Source organism: Andrographis paniculata, unplaced genomic scaffold (assembly GCF_009805555.1).
Source record: "Andrographis paniculata isolate CXL003 unplaced genomic scaffold, ASM980555v1 Contig63END, whole genome shotgun sequence".
Classification (NCBI taxonomy): domain Eukaryota; kingdom Viridiplantae; phylum Streptophyta; class Magnoliopsida; order Lamiales; family Acanthaceae; genus Andrographis; species Andrographis paniculata.
Genome location: NW_026137599.1, coordinates 288,707 through 302,500, shown reverse-complemented (window position 1 = coordinate 302,500; position 13,794 = coordinate 288,707). Strand labels below are relative to the sequence as shown.

Genomic DNA, 13,794 nt, shown 5'->3' with positions numbered 1-13,794 from the left:
AAAGTTATGCAATAGAAAAAGTTATGCAATAGAAAGTTTGAAATTTCTTAATCTACGATTCAATCTTTTCTAAATGCACGAAAGAAATCCAAAAGCTCTTCTTTACGGTGATAATACTAAAATATCAAGTTGGCTCCATTTTATTTGTTTAATCCTTACAGGCCTCTTGAATCCTCTCTTTGCCTATTTCTTTTTCTTTCATTTTTTTGTTTCTACTGTGTCTTTTTTCCTTTCTTTATTATTGAATTGATAGGAATTCTCTTGTTAAGACCCTATGGATTGATTAAAACCTCAGATTCATACTAGAACCACGATGATTCAATAAAAAATCATAAGCTAAGCCAAGGATTCCTTGAGTAAGAGCCATTGGACTATCACATATTTCATGAATTAGACTAAAAAAAGAAAGATTTTTCTTTTTTTCAAACAGTTTGAAATTTTTTTGGTGTCCGGACACGAGGTCGAATATTAAGTATGAATCATAGTTCAAATATTTCTTAATCTAGTTCATTATAGTTTGTGTTCCAGATACTTGAAGAAATATCCGACGAAGTAGAACCATCTCTATCAAGGTGACAGACCTAGTCTCTGTACTATCAATAGAATCAATTAGAACAAGTCACACACTCATATTCCGGAAATACAGAAAGAAAGAAATTCCACGATCGAACTACCAAAATAGAATAGGCCATAAATCCAAGTTCTAACTGATTGTTTTTTGGTTCCAAAATGAAAACTTTGTGGTTCTTAGAGATTTAATTCATTGAAATTCCATCCAATAAAACAGACGAATTATAAATCTCCAAAATAATAGATAGAAATACCGCAAATAGAGCCATTGCGACTCCCATCAAAGGGGTCGTTCCCCAACCTGGAGCTACTTTACCATATTCCGAATTCAATGGTTTTAATAAACTCCCTACAGTAGTTCGTCTTGGGCCCGATCTAGAACTGTTCTCAACAGTTTGTGTAGCCATAAATTCTATTGTATTCATTGAGATCTGTTGACTTTGTATACCATTCCGTTGTAAATAAACAATCTTATGAGAAATCCTAACGGATCTTGAAATGATAGAATCATAGTGGAAACAGCAACCCTAGTCGCCATCTTTATATCTGGTTTACTTGTCAGTTTTACCGGGTATGCCTTATATACCGCTTTTGGGCAACCTTCTCAACAACTAAGAGATCCATTCGAGGAACATGGGGACTAGTTGAAGTAATGAGCCCCCCCCGGGGGGCTCATTACTTCAATTGAGATAATGAAAAATCATTTCAGCTTTTTAGTTGGAACTTTAGGTGGTTCTCGAAAAAAGATAGCAAAAAAAATTATTCCTAGAGTCGAGACTAAAAGGAATGTATAAACCAAAGCTTCCATAGATTCGATTGTGATTTACAATTATAGCTTCCCTACCTGTTTGTTTTTTCTTTTTTTTTTTATTCTTTTTGGTAATCATCTCGAAAGAGCAAGAGTTCAAAAGCAGCGATTCAAATTCACTCCGATACTCTATCGAAAATTCCTTGCAAAACCAAAAAAATAGAGGCGAAAGATACCAAAGCGGTCTTGTATCAAACTGCCTGTCTTCTTGTAGTTGGATCCCCAATTTTTTGAAATGCTCCAAACTCTACTTGAGCATCCAAATCTGGGTCAATACCAGCAAAAACATCTCTGAACAAAGTTCTAGCACCATGCCAAATGTGTCCGAAGAAAAAAAGCAAAGCAAACGAAGCATGTCCAAAAGTAAACCAACCCCTTGGACTGCTACGAAAAACACCATCGGATTTCAAAGTCGCCCGATCTAATTCAAAAATTTCACCCAATTGAGCACGTCTAGCATATTTCTTGACGGTAGCAGGATCACTATAAGTGACTCCATTGAGTTCGCCACCATAGAACTCAACGGTTACACCCACCTGTTCAACACTATACTTCGATTCTGCTCTTCGAAAGGGGACATCGGCTCTAACAATTCCGTCGCCATCTACTAAAACGACTGGAAATGTTTCGAAAAAAGTAGGCATACGACGTACAAAAAGCTCACGCCCTTCTTTATCCCTAAAAATAGGGTGCCCTAACCATCCAACCGCTATTCCATCCCCGTTATCCATCGAACCCGCCCTGAATAATCCTCCTTTTGCCGGATTATTGCCAATATAATCGTAAAAAGCTAATTTTTCAGGAATTTTCGACCAGGCTTCTGATAAACTTTGATTTTCTGCTAGCCCGACGCTAACTCTTCGATAGATCTCTTGCTGGAAGTAACCCTGATCCCATTGATAACGAGTAGGACCAAATAATTCAATGGGGGTAGTTGCTGAACCATACCACATAGTTCCAGCAACAACAAAAGCTGCAAAAAAGACAGCCGCGATACTACTGGAGAGTACGGTTTCGATATTTCCCATGCGCAATCCTTTGTATAGACGTTGTGGCGGTCGAACGCTAAGATGGAATAGACCCGCTAATATGCCCAATGTACCTGCTGCAATATGATGAGAAGCTATTCCTCCCGGAACAAAAGGATCAAAACCTTCCACGCCCCACAACGGATTTACAGGTTGTACTTTTCCCGTTAATCCATAAGGATCGGACACCCAGATTCCAGGACCGTACAGGCCTGTTACATGAAATGCACCAAAACCAAAACAAGCCACCCCGGAGAGAAATAAATGAATTCCAAAGATCTTAGGTAAATCCAAAGAAGGTTTTCCTGTACGTTCATCGCAAAAAATTTCTAGATCCCAATAGACCCAATGCCAGATAGCTGCCAAAAAGCATAAGCCAGAAAACACAATATGTGCCCCAGCTACACCCTCGTAACTCCAAATCCCCGGATTTGTTACAGTCCCTCCTGTGATACTCCAACCTCCCCACGAATTGGTTATTCCTAAACGAGTCATGAAGGGTATAACGAACATACCCTGTCTCCACATTGGATCAAGAACAGGGTCAGAAGGATCAAAAACGGCTAATTCATACAGAGCCATCGAACCCGCCCAACCAGCAACCAGAGCTGTATGCATTATATGAACGGAAAGCAACCGGCCGGGATCATTCAATACAACGGTATGAACACGATACCAAGGCAAACCCATGGAAAATACCCCCTTATCAAAGAAAAATAGACACTACGTAACTTTATTGCATTGCAAAGACTGTAATACTATGATTATCCTATAGACTGCACTTCTTCAGTGGATTATTTACTAACAAGGGTTAAGTTAATATTTATTAACTTCTGTTCCTAATAATGGAAGAATTCTGTTCGTAGAAACAACGATAAGCAGATTTATTCTATACTCGATAAGTACCAATACGCAATGGGAGATTGATGCCAGTTTCTATGAGTAAATATGTCTATCCTTAATTTCTCATTAGGAAAACCTATTTGTAAAAATTTTCCTTTATTGATTTTGTCTTTCTTTCTGAATTTTTGAATCTTTGGATAAAAAAATATGATAAAGCCAATATTCGAAAATAGAGACAATAAAACCATATTATTACGTTTCCGCATCAAAGTGAAATTTAGTTCTTTTTTCTTTCAATTCATGCCTATTGGTGTTCCAAAAGTACCCTTCCGAATTCCTGGAGATGACGATGCATCTTGGGTTGACGTATAGTGGGACTTGTCAAATAGATTGGGTCATATGGTATTTCCCCGTTCTCGTCCCCGCCTCTATTTCGCCAAAAAAGAGAAATTGAATCATCCAAAAATTGGAGTGTGAAGTGCAATTCGATGCATTGTTTGGAGGAATTCATAGTTTTATTATCAATTAGAATGATTTATGGTTGGCTCTTGTTGGACTAAAAAATGAAGTATCCAGGCTCCGTTTAGAAAAAACCCAATTAGGAGCATATCTATAATTAGTGTATCATAAATGATTCCTGTTTGTTATTTCTAAAGTCATAACAAAAAGAAATGGTGATGAGAAGATTTGTCCTATATGTGCAAATCGAAATCGGCCGGATCTTTACCCGGAGTAGAGCATAAACCTAAAAAAATGAAATAGGCCCATTCAGGAACATGAAAACACCATCGTGATTTGGATTGAATCTCGATGAAACAATACATCAATGAGAAGTTAATTCAATAAGTTTATTAACTTTTTTCTATTCTAAGAAAGAAACTAAGTCAAAACTCGTCGTTATTGAAAAAAAGCCCTTTCGGTAGAAGTTCGAAAAAACCTGCTATTAAAAAGAATAGGAAAAAGGAAAGAGGACTAGAATTTATACATTGATTCTTTTTTTTTGAACCGTATGCATCAAAAGGTGCATGTACGGTTCCTAGGGGATGCAATTTTACCCCACTCAACCGACTTTATCAAGAAAGATTCCTTTTTTTAGGCCAAGAAGTTGATAGCGAGATCTCGAATCAACTTATTGGTCTTATGGTATATTTCAGTCTTGAGAATGCTGCCAAAGATTTCTATTTGTTTATAAACTCCCCTGGCGGGTGGGTAATAGATGGATTAGCTATTTATGATACTATGCAGTTTGTGCGCCCAGAGGTCCATACAATATGCATGGGACTAGCCGCGTCAATGGGATCTTTGCTCCTGGTTGGGGGAGCAATTACCAAACGTTTCGCATTCCCTCACGCTTGGCGCCAATGAGGTTTTTGATTTGAGAGAAAAAAGAAAACTATGCCTTCGCCATATGAATATTAAGTAATAATAGCATGGCACTTCGAATTCGATATGGAAAATTTTTGTATTGTTTTTTTTTTCAAAAGATTCAATTATGTATCGAGAGATTAGTATGAAATAAAAGGTATTTCCCATTTTCTCTTATTTATTGGGAAGCCAATTCAGCGTTACAAACCTTTTTGTTTTCACACCGAAGGGCTCTTAACAATATTTATGTTCTATAAAAAAGAGTGCGAAAAAAAAAAACAAGATTTTTCCTTTTTTGGTTGGATTAAAAAGAAACTTTGGGATTGCTCAATCAAAGACAAAAAAATCTATTTTGAAATAGAAAGCAACGGAGCCATCATAGTATTTTTGAACCCCTACGAAAGGAAGGGTGGCGTTTTGATCATTTACCCATCTAGGGCTTGGAGCTGATAGATTTTTTTCTATTTCTTGAATTTGAAGGGTCAATTTGATTGTAGAGCCGTATGCAATGCACAAAAGATGATGCCCGTACGGTTGCTCAATTCGATCTTTTTTTCCTATTATTCTTTATCCTTATTTCCTCTTCGTTTCATCACACCAGATAGAGAACCCTTCTATCATCAGGGTAATGATCCATCAACCCGCTAGTTCTTTTTATGAGGCGCAAACGGGGGAATTTATCTTGGAAGCGGAAGAACTGCTGAAACTACGCGAAACCATCACAAGGGTTTATGTACAAAGGACGGGCAAACCATTATGGGTTGTATCTGAAGACATGGAAAGAGACGTTTTTATGTCAGCAACAGAAGCCCAAGCTTATGGAATTATTGATTTTGTAGCAGTTCAATGACAAAAAAAGGGATTTTGTGAAAATCCGGGATTTGATATTTTATCTCCGGGTTTACTATTTTATTAATATTTTTTTAAATACAAATAATTTAGAATCACCCGGTTAGGATTAATCTAAACCTGCCCATTATGTATATGATTCAACATGCCTACTATTAAACAACTTATTAGAAATACAAGACAGCCGATTCGAAATGTCCCGAAATCCCCCGCTCTTCGGGGCTGTCCTCAGCGTCGAGGAACATGTACTAGGGTGTATGTGCGACTCGTTTCGATTATGAGCTGACGAAAAAAAAAAGAAAGAAAACCGATTTTCGGTATGTTGGGATGAATGATCAATACCAGTAAATAGGATAGAATAGAGGAAAGAACTCTATTCACTATCGAAAAATAAGCAAATCGATTCCTCTATTGTGTCTAAAGTTTATGGTTTCCGTTGGTGCAAATCCAATCACCGGAATTTCAGATAAGAAGAAATTCTCCATTGATAGCAAACGCTTATCCATTAAGCGGAGGAAATCTTATTGAAATTCAAAAACAAAAAAAAAACATAAAACTGAGGTTTGCACTCGGTCAAGAACGGACTACGAAGGTCAGCTACCCCAGCTAACTTTCCTAATTAAATATCGTTACTGTATAGGTCGGTCTGATTGTGAAAGGCCTGTTACTGGATAATTCGTGGGTAGAGCCGAAGAGTGTGGTATGAACTATACAAGTTCGCAATAACATTGATTAATTGATTAAATGAAGTAAAGGCTCCGATGTATAGAGAAGACCTCACCGTTTAAGAAGTAACCATAGAAACGATGGAACCCACTATTTCTAGTTCTTTTTTATTGACTCTATTTTGAACACCTATCAAAGGATAGTTCCTTATTTCTTTCGTATTTCGCAGTAAAATACCTAAAAAATCGTGGTCTGGAAGGTTATAGTAGCCAAAGCCATTGGGATTTTGATTTTATACATTGGAAAAATCCGTTTGGTTATTAATAGACCAGGGCGTGGAAAAGAATAACTGAAAGAAAAGAAATCAATTAGTTATTTGTCAAAGTTTTATTTATGTAATGACCAGAATTAAACGCGGATATATAGCTCGGAGACGCAGAACAAAAATTCGTTTCTTTGCCTCAAGCTTTCGAGGGGCTCATTCAAGACTGACTCGAACTATTACTCAACAGAAAATACGAGCTTTGGTTTCGGCTCATCGGGACAAGAATAAGCAAAAAAGAAATTTTCGTCGTTTGTGGATCACTCGAATAAACGCATTAATTCGAGAACGAGGAATATCCTCTAGTTATAGTAAATTAGTACATGATCTATACAAAAGACAGTTGCTTCTTAATCGTAAAATACTAGCCCAAATAGCTATATCAAATAGAAAGTGTCTTTATATGATTTCCAATGAAATCAGAAAAGAAGTAGATTGGAACGAATACACCAGAATAAGTTAAATGGAGTTCCCCGGAGAATGAACTCCGGGAAGGTGGAGTCGAAATGACTATGAGAAAATAGGCTAAAGTAGTGAAAATGAATGAACACGTTCAATAAAAAAAACTCTTTTTTTTTTTCGTTTTTTTTTTTCTTATGACAGACATGATAATAAAATCTGGCTTCTCAAATTTGTGTCGAACAAAAAACCAATCCATGTTTGAGTTCGGATTGGAATTCTGATTCAAGTGAACAAAGAATAAACCTATTTTTTTCTGGTTCTAAGACCAGTAGTTCTAGCGGTCGACTCGGTTCTTTCAAATTGTTTCTCATTGTTGAGAAAAGGTAACAAAGATAAAATACGAGCTTGCTTTATAGCAATAGTAATTAATCGTTGTTGTTTCAAGGTCAATCTATTCAATCGTCTAGATAATATCTTTCCTTGTTCACTAATAAATCGACTAATTAAATTCATGTTTCTATAATCAATTCGATCCCCCGATTGAATCGGGGGCAAACGCCTACGAAAAGATCGCTTGGATTTCAGAAAAGGCCGCTTAGATTTATCCATGGTTTGTTTGTTTAGTTTATTTCTTATCCTAAAAATCCTATTTCTTAATTGTCATTTTCACCCACAATAGGATTTTTTATTAGTAAAATATGTTCTATTTCGAGCTCTATGTTGTTCTATATAATGTCATTTTTACCCTTTCAAGACTAAGATTTCAAAACTAAGATTCGATCTATTTCTTTATTTCCCTATGAATCGTGTGTTTGTAACAATAGGGACAGAATTTTCTCAATTCTAATTGATTAGGCGTATTGTGTCGGTTCTTTTGAGTAATATATCTGGAAATGCCTGTTGATACCTTCTTAACACCGTTTCGGATACAACCGTTACATTCCAAAATCACCGTTCCTCGCGCATCTTTCTTCTTGGCCATGAATCTCCTTTGTATTTTTGATTTACTCAGCTCTTCTATATTTGATTCGAAATAAAGAAAAAGAAAGGAAGGAAAAAATAGAAGTTACTAATTTTCAATCAAACTTGAAAAGATAAAAATCAATAAAGTTCTAATAAATCAAAGCAAAGCCATAGTAAATAATAAGAATAAGTAAGACAATGATTTTGAAACTCCATTTCAACCCGAAGAACAATATTTCCCTTAAAGATCTTGTATTCTTGCTCTAGACCCGCATTCTATCCACACGTCTCTATTAGTATTAGTGTATTATTACTATTCATTTAATTCGAATTTGAACCCAAGTCTCGCAGACGTTGAATTCACTTTTATGCTTTCTCTTTCGTCCCTTAATTTTCAAAATTCGAAAAAAGGGAAAAAAGAGAAAAAGGGAGGATAAATTAGTCACAGATAGTTGATTGTATCTCTAATCTTGTTCATTCCTTCCGACGTCAATAACTAGAATGAAAAAAAGGGGAATGTCAGCGCATCCGGAAAAAAACGATTAATCTCTATCAATAGACCTGCTAAAGCCCCGAACCATAGCGTACTTAGTACTGGAGCCACGGAGAGATATGTTTTTAGATATCGCATTGAAAAACCTCCTTTTTTTTAAATACATAAAGATAATGCATATATGATCAGATGCATATGTGGTTAAGAGCCACTTAGAGTTGTACACAGAATCCCTAATTCAAATTGAAAAAGGATCCATAAGGTTTTCCCTTTCTTATTATTCTAAGTTAAATGAGACAAAAAAGACGAAATGGGCCGAACAATTGTGTTTCTCAATGGAGGAAATAGGCATGTAGAAAACAAGACAGGAATTCTCTACAATCATACTATAGAACGATTCAAGGGATGTGGCGCAGCTTGGTAGCGCGTTTGTTTTGGGTACAAAATGTCACGGGTTCAAATCCTGTCATCCCTACCTAATTACTGTCCCCTTTAACCAGTAACAAGGAATCAATTGAGATCGATTCCAATTGCACGGAATTATAGAACTATAGAATATATGCATACAAAATCAAATGGATTCGGGTTCGAAACAGAATCTTTTTTTCTTTACAGTTCTGATAAGAAAGCGCTCTTAGTTCAGTTCGGTAGAACGTGGGTCTCCAAAACCCGATGTCGTAGGTTCAAATCCTACAGAGCGTGATTTTTTCTTCGTAAATAAAATTAGACTGAAGTGGATTCAATCACTTGTATAGCATTGACATTAAAGAAAGGAGGGGGTCAGTCAAAAGTCAAAAAAAGAAATCTTAATTAATCAAAGATCCAACTGATCACCGCGCCTGTATTGTAAATATGCAGTTACGAATAATCCAGCCAAAGTAATAGGAATTAGACCTAACACGATTCCAAATAAAAGAACTTCAATCATTTCAATTTTATGAAAAGGAGAAAAAAAGAGGAAATATCTATAATTAAATATTAATCAGAATTGACATAAATCTCAACGACCAAGAATTGAAAATTGACTTGATGTAGAATATACGGAATCTCACAGAAAGATTTCCTTTCTGAATTCTTTCTTTCAAAGAGAAATTTTAAATAAGTCGTATCTTGCTCAGACCAATAAATAGAACTGAAGTTATAGTTAAAGCTACTAGTAGAAAACCGAAATAACTGGTTATAGTAAGCATGAGGGGGGGCTAACTGAAATGTGGTATTTCTATACATAGATTTCTAAAGCATTTACCTGAGTTTCCTTTTTTTTGACATAGGAGGATATACAAAAATATAAATTGAACAACTAATTTCAATTGAAATTTTGTGATTTATCTATCATTCTAGATGGCACGAACAAAGAGAAAGTGACAGGCATATAAAACGAAACTGATTCATCATTTCTATGATCTAGCCATCTAGTAATTCCTATCAACCGAGTCGTTGAACATAAACCAATAATACGAACTGAATCGTGTAACTTCATTCAAAAATGAAACTCTTTTTGAATTATTATGGAATACTATTTTCCATTTTTTATTTTCATATTTTTAAAAAGTCTCATTCTTGCAGCTAAATCAAGATTTGGATTGAGATCCAATTCATTACAAGTATTGATTCCGATTTTTTGATTCTTTTTTCGCTTTCTTTCATCGAATAGGATTTACTACTCATATTTGTTACTGGAAGATTCACCAATTCCTTAAATTGTAGAAAGATGATAATCTCTTTCATTGTAAGAATTTTGTATTAAATATAGCATCATTTTACCTGAACAGATAAAGGAAAGGAAGAAATACATTAATTTAGCACTTCTTTTCGATACTGATTCAAATTGCGTTGCTGTGTCGAAAGAAGGATAGTTATACTGATTCGGTATATTCGAAAGATGCCCTCGGTGCAATATTGACGATCCTACAAAGATCCAATTTCAGTGATTGCCTTTTACTGATCTCATCTTTTACGATCCCCCCTTTGACTGTACAAAAATATGTGGAGCTGAGCATGTCTGGAAGCACAGGAGAACGTTCTTTTGCTGATATTATTACCAGTATTCGATATTGGGTCATTCATAGCATTACGATACCTTCCCTATTTATTGCGGGTTGGTTATTCGTCAGTACGGGTTTAGCTTACGATGTATTTGGAAGCCCTCGGCCAAACGAATATTTCACAGAGAGCCGACAAGGAATTCCATTAATAACTGGACGTTTTGATTCTTTGGAACAACTCGATGAATTTAGTAGATCGTTTTAGGAGGTCCTAATCAAATGACTATAGATCGAACCTATCCAATTTTTACAGTACGATGGTTGGCTGTTCACGGACTAGCTGTACCAACCGTCTTTTTTTTGGGGTCAATATCAGCAATGCAATTCATCCAACGATAAACCTAATTCCGAATTTATAGAGCTATGACACAATCAAACCCGAACGAACAAAATGTTGAATTGAATCGTACCAGTCTCTACTGGGGGTTATTACTTATTTTTGTACTTGCTGTTTTATTTTCGAATTATTTCTTCAATTAAGAAAACGAAAGAAAAAATCAAAACTCTAGGCATTCTCTTAGCCCGTTCGGAAGGATCTCATCTCATAATTATCCATGACTGTTTATGTCTCTAGCATGACCACTTAATGAAATTGGGGGGAAGTGGAGGAAATGGCCGATACTACTGGAAGGATTCCTCTTTGGATAATAGGTACTGTAACTGGTATTCTTGTGATCGGTTTAATAGGTATTTTCTTTTATGGTTCATATTCCGGATTAGGTTCATCCCTGTAGTAATCGGATGGATTGAGTTGTAGACGTAGGAACTCAACGGGATTCCCTTCTTTCTTTGTCTGATTCGAGGGGAAAGGGACCGTTGGGTTCTTAAGAATCAGAGTCTTTTTTTGTCTAAATGACAAAGTGGGTTTCGTTTTCTGCTGTTTCACAAAACTCCATTCCATTTTTTCTGATAATGCTTTTGAAAAATAAACTTCATTCATTGATTCAGAACATCTCTTCCTTGATCTTGAGAGTATGTATGGGTTCTTTGAATAAGGAGGGAATCACTCAATTGCACGGATTCGATATATTTCTCTAGATTCGATATCGTAGAAATACTTTCTATCCTCTTACCATATTTCTTTTTTTATTTATTTAGTATATCAGAAAAGTAGAGATTTTTTCGAAGTTCATGGAATAAGTTCTATTTTTTGTTTGTACATCACTTGACTTTTTTGTTGTCATTGTCCGAAATAAATAGAAAAAGGTTCTGATACATCTGGAAAACCGAAACCCAGACTAGGAGCCCAAAATCATTCCTCTTTCGACACAAGAAAAGGGATTTTATAAACCCCCCTTTTCTTGTGTCGAAGACAAATAATAGCTCTTAGAATTATCTGTTCCCCACATTTGTAGTTCGTTCTATTACCCGCTTACTTATGCTGATATCTATCCCAATTTAATTCGGTTTCCAATGTCCTAAAATGGATCCATTTTAGGACATTGGAATCCTAACAAAGACAAAGTCATAAAGTCAAATAAAATAGTCTTCTTGAAAGAAAAATATACCTATTATGATATGACTAGGAATGCTGATTCCCCCAAGCTCGTAAAAAAAGAGCAAGTAAATAAAAGTTTTTCGTAATTTCTTTTTATAGATAATTGACAACAAGAATTTTGTTCTTTTTACGATCCTGATATCGATAAATCCGCGAGTCTAAAAATTCATTTCGGCCAATTGAACCTTTTCGAACTGTTTCTTTTTAAGAACCAAAAAGATTTGTGCCAGAATAACAGATGCCAAGAAGAACAAAAGACCTTGGACACGTAATGGATCTTGAAGTACTATTTCTGCATCTCCCTGACCAAATCCACCCACATTGGGATTACTCGTTAATGGTTGATCCAATTTGATGGATTCACCCTCTGAAACAAGAAGTTCGGGCCCTGGAGGGATAATATCAACAACTTGACGTCCATCCGATGGATCTGATATGGTTATTTCATATCCTCCTTTTTCTTTTCGTAGGATTTTACTTATTATACCCATTCCTGTCGCATTAAAAACTGTATTGTTACTTTTGCTTCCGTCGGGATAAATCTGACCCCTTCCTCGATTCGCGCCTACATATATAGGATATTTTAAGAAGTGAACATCTTTTTTAGAAGCGGGGTCGGGGGAAAGAATAGGAAAGGTGATTTCACTATATTTCTGACCGGGGACAGGCCCTATCACAAGAATATTTTTTTTTGGGGGGCGATAGCTCTGAAAAGACAAATTGCCTATCTTTTCTTTAATCTCGGGAGAAATACGATCGGAAGGAGCTAATTCAAATCCCTCCGGTAAAATAAGAACAGCCCCCACATTCAAACCCCCCTTCTTACCATTAGCAAGAACTTGTTTCACTTGCTTATCATAAGGAATTCGAACAACTGCTTCAAATACAGTATCAGGAAGTACCGCCTGTGGAACCTCAATATCCACGGGCTTATTAGCTAAATGACAATTCGCACATACAATACGCCCAGTCGCTTCTCGTGGATTTTCATAACTCTGCTGCGCAAAAACGGGATATGCGTTTGAAATAGATGTCCGAGTTATGATATATATAATGAGTGATACGGAAATAGATCGAGTAATCTGTTCCTTTATCCAAGAAAAAGTATTTCTAGTTTGCATGGTCTAATCATTGATCCGAAAAATTTATATAATAATTTATACAATAAATTGGGTAGGTTGCTGGTATAGTTCCCTATCCACGATTCTGCTATTTAATGCAATCACTTTACTGGAATACTATAGGATATAGGGTGAAAATCCCCCCAATAGAAGGTTTTTAATGCTTATGTATAACTAACCATTAGAGTAGATTAAATGAATATGAATATCGGTGGATGATTTATCAATCATTCATTGAATGATAAATAACTACAAGTGACGGAGATATACGATTTAAATAACGGAAAATCCAATATTTCAAAATAGTATCGAGAATAACCGGAAAAGTGGAAACAAGACCAGATATAATTTGATCATTATGAACAAATCCAAAATCTTTGTAAACATAACCAATCATTAGTTCCCAACCGTGGGGTGAATGAAATCCGATACATAAATCGGTTAATAAAAGAATCGAAAAAGCTTTTACTGTATCACTTAAGTTATATAGGAATTCCTGAGCCCACGAGTTAAGAACAGCAAGTTCTTCATTACCTAAAAGAGAATAACCGCTTAGAATAACAAAAGAGATTATATTTGTCGAGAAGTGCAAAATCGTATGGATACGATCCTCATTGTGTATCTTGACTAATTGGATCGTTTCTTTGTGGATTCCTATAGAAAGCTTTTGGGGATGTGTCTCCGAGTATTCCTTGAATATTTCGTCCAATAAAAGAATTTCCTCTAATTCTATGAATTTTTCTAGAATACTTTTTTCTTTAATATCATTCAAAAAAATTTCGGATTGACCACTATTTGACCAATTAGTAACCCAAAATTCC

General features: G+C 35.7%; 4 protein-coding genes and 2 non-coding genes across 6 annotated transcripts in view; 3 read left to right on the top strand and 3 right to left on the bottom strand.

Annotated features, from left to right (window-relative positions):
* LOC127261496 (cytochrome b6-like) overlaps window positions 1-977 on the bottom strand; it is a 1,921-nt gene extending 944 nt beyond the window's left edge. The window contains exon 1 of the mRNA XM_051289809.1: window positions 872-977. Coding sequence (XP_051145766.1) covers window positions 872-977 — 106 coding nt within the window. The remainder of the gene's footprint in view (window positions 1-871) is intronic.
* LOC127261548 (DNA-directed RNA polymerase subunit alpha-like) overlaps window positions 1-1,553 on the top strand; it is a 4,948-nt gene extending 3,395 nt beyond the window's left edge. The window contains exons 1-2 of the mRNA XM_051289843.1: window positions 1-1,219; window positions 1,260-1,553. The exon at window positions 1-1,219 is cut by the window's left edge and continues 3,395 nt beyond it. The gene's annotated coding sequence lies outside the window, so the exon portion shown is untranslated. The remainder of the gene's footprint in view (window positions 1,220-1,259) is intronic.
* Window positions 1,418-4,846, bottom strand: LOC127261541 (photosystem II CP47 reaction center protein). Its single transcript, XM_051289836.1, has one exon. It carries the CDS (start codon window positions 3,094-3,096, stop codon window positions 1,570-1,572), a length of 1,527 nt encoding a protein of 508 aa, XP_051145793.1. The 5' UTR covers window positions 3,097-4,846; the 3' UTR covers window positions 1,418-1,569.
* Window positions 4,847-8,710: 3,864 nt separating this feature from the next.
* Window positions 8,711-8,784, top strand: TRNAP-UGG (transfer RNA proline (anticodon UGG)). Its single transcript has one exon. It is a non-coding gene; the product is annotated as a tRNA-Pro (tRNA).
* A 153-nt stretch (window positions 8,785-8,937) lies between these two features.
* TRNAW-CCA (transfer RNA tryptophan (anticodon CCA)) lies at window positions 8,938-9,011 on the top strand. The gene has a single exon. It is a non-coding gene; the product is annotated as a tRNA-Trp (tRNA).
* Window positions 9,012-11,337: 2,326 nt separating this feature from the next.
* On the bottom strand, window positions 11,338-13,772 carry LOC127261549 (cytochrome f). The gene has a single exon (XM_051289844.1). The coding sequence runs from the start codon at window positions 12,971-12,973 to the stop codon at window positions 12,011-12,013; it is 963 nt and encodes a 320-aa protein (XP_051145801.1). The 5' UTR covers window positions 12,974-13,772; the 3' UTR covers window positions 11,338-12,010.
* Window positions 13,773-13,794: the final 22 nt, after the last annotated feature.

Bases quoted from the DNA above. Each gene is read 5' to 3' on its own strand.
- LOC127261549 (XM_051289844.1), bottom strand. From the start codon at position 12,973: ATGCAAACTAGAAATACTTTTTCTTGGATAAAGGAACAGATTACTCGA.
- LOC127261541 (XM_051289836.1), bottom strand. From the start codon at position 3,096: ATGGGTTTGCCTTGGTATCGTGTTCATACCGTTGTATTGAATGATCCC.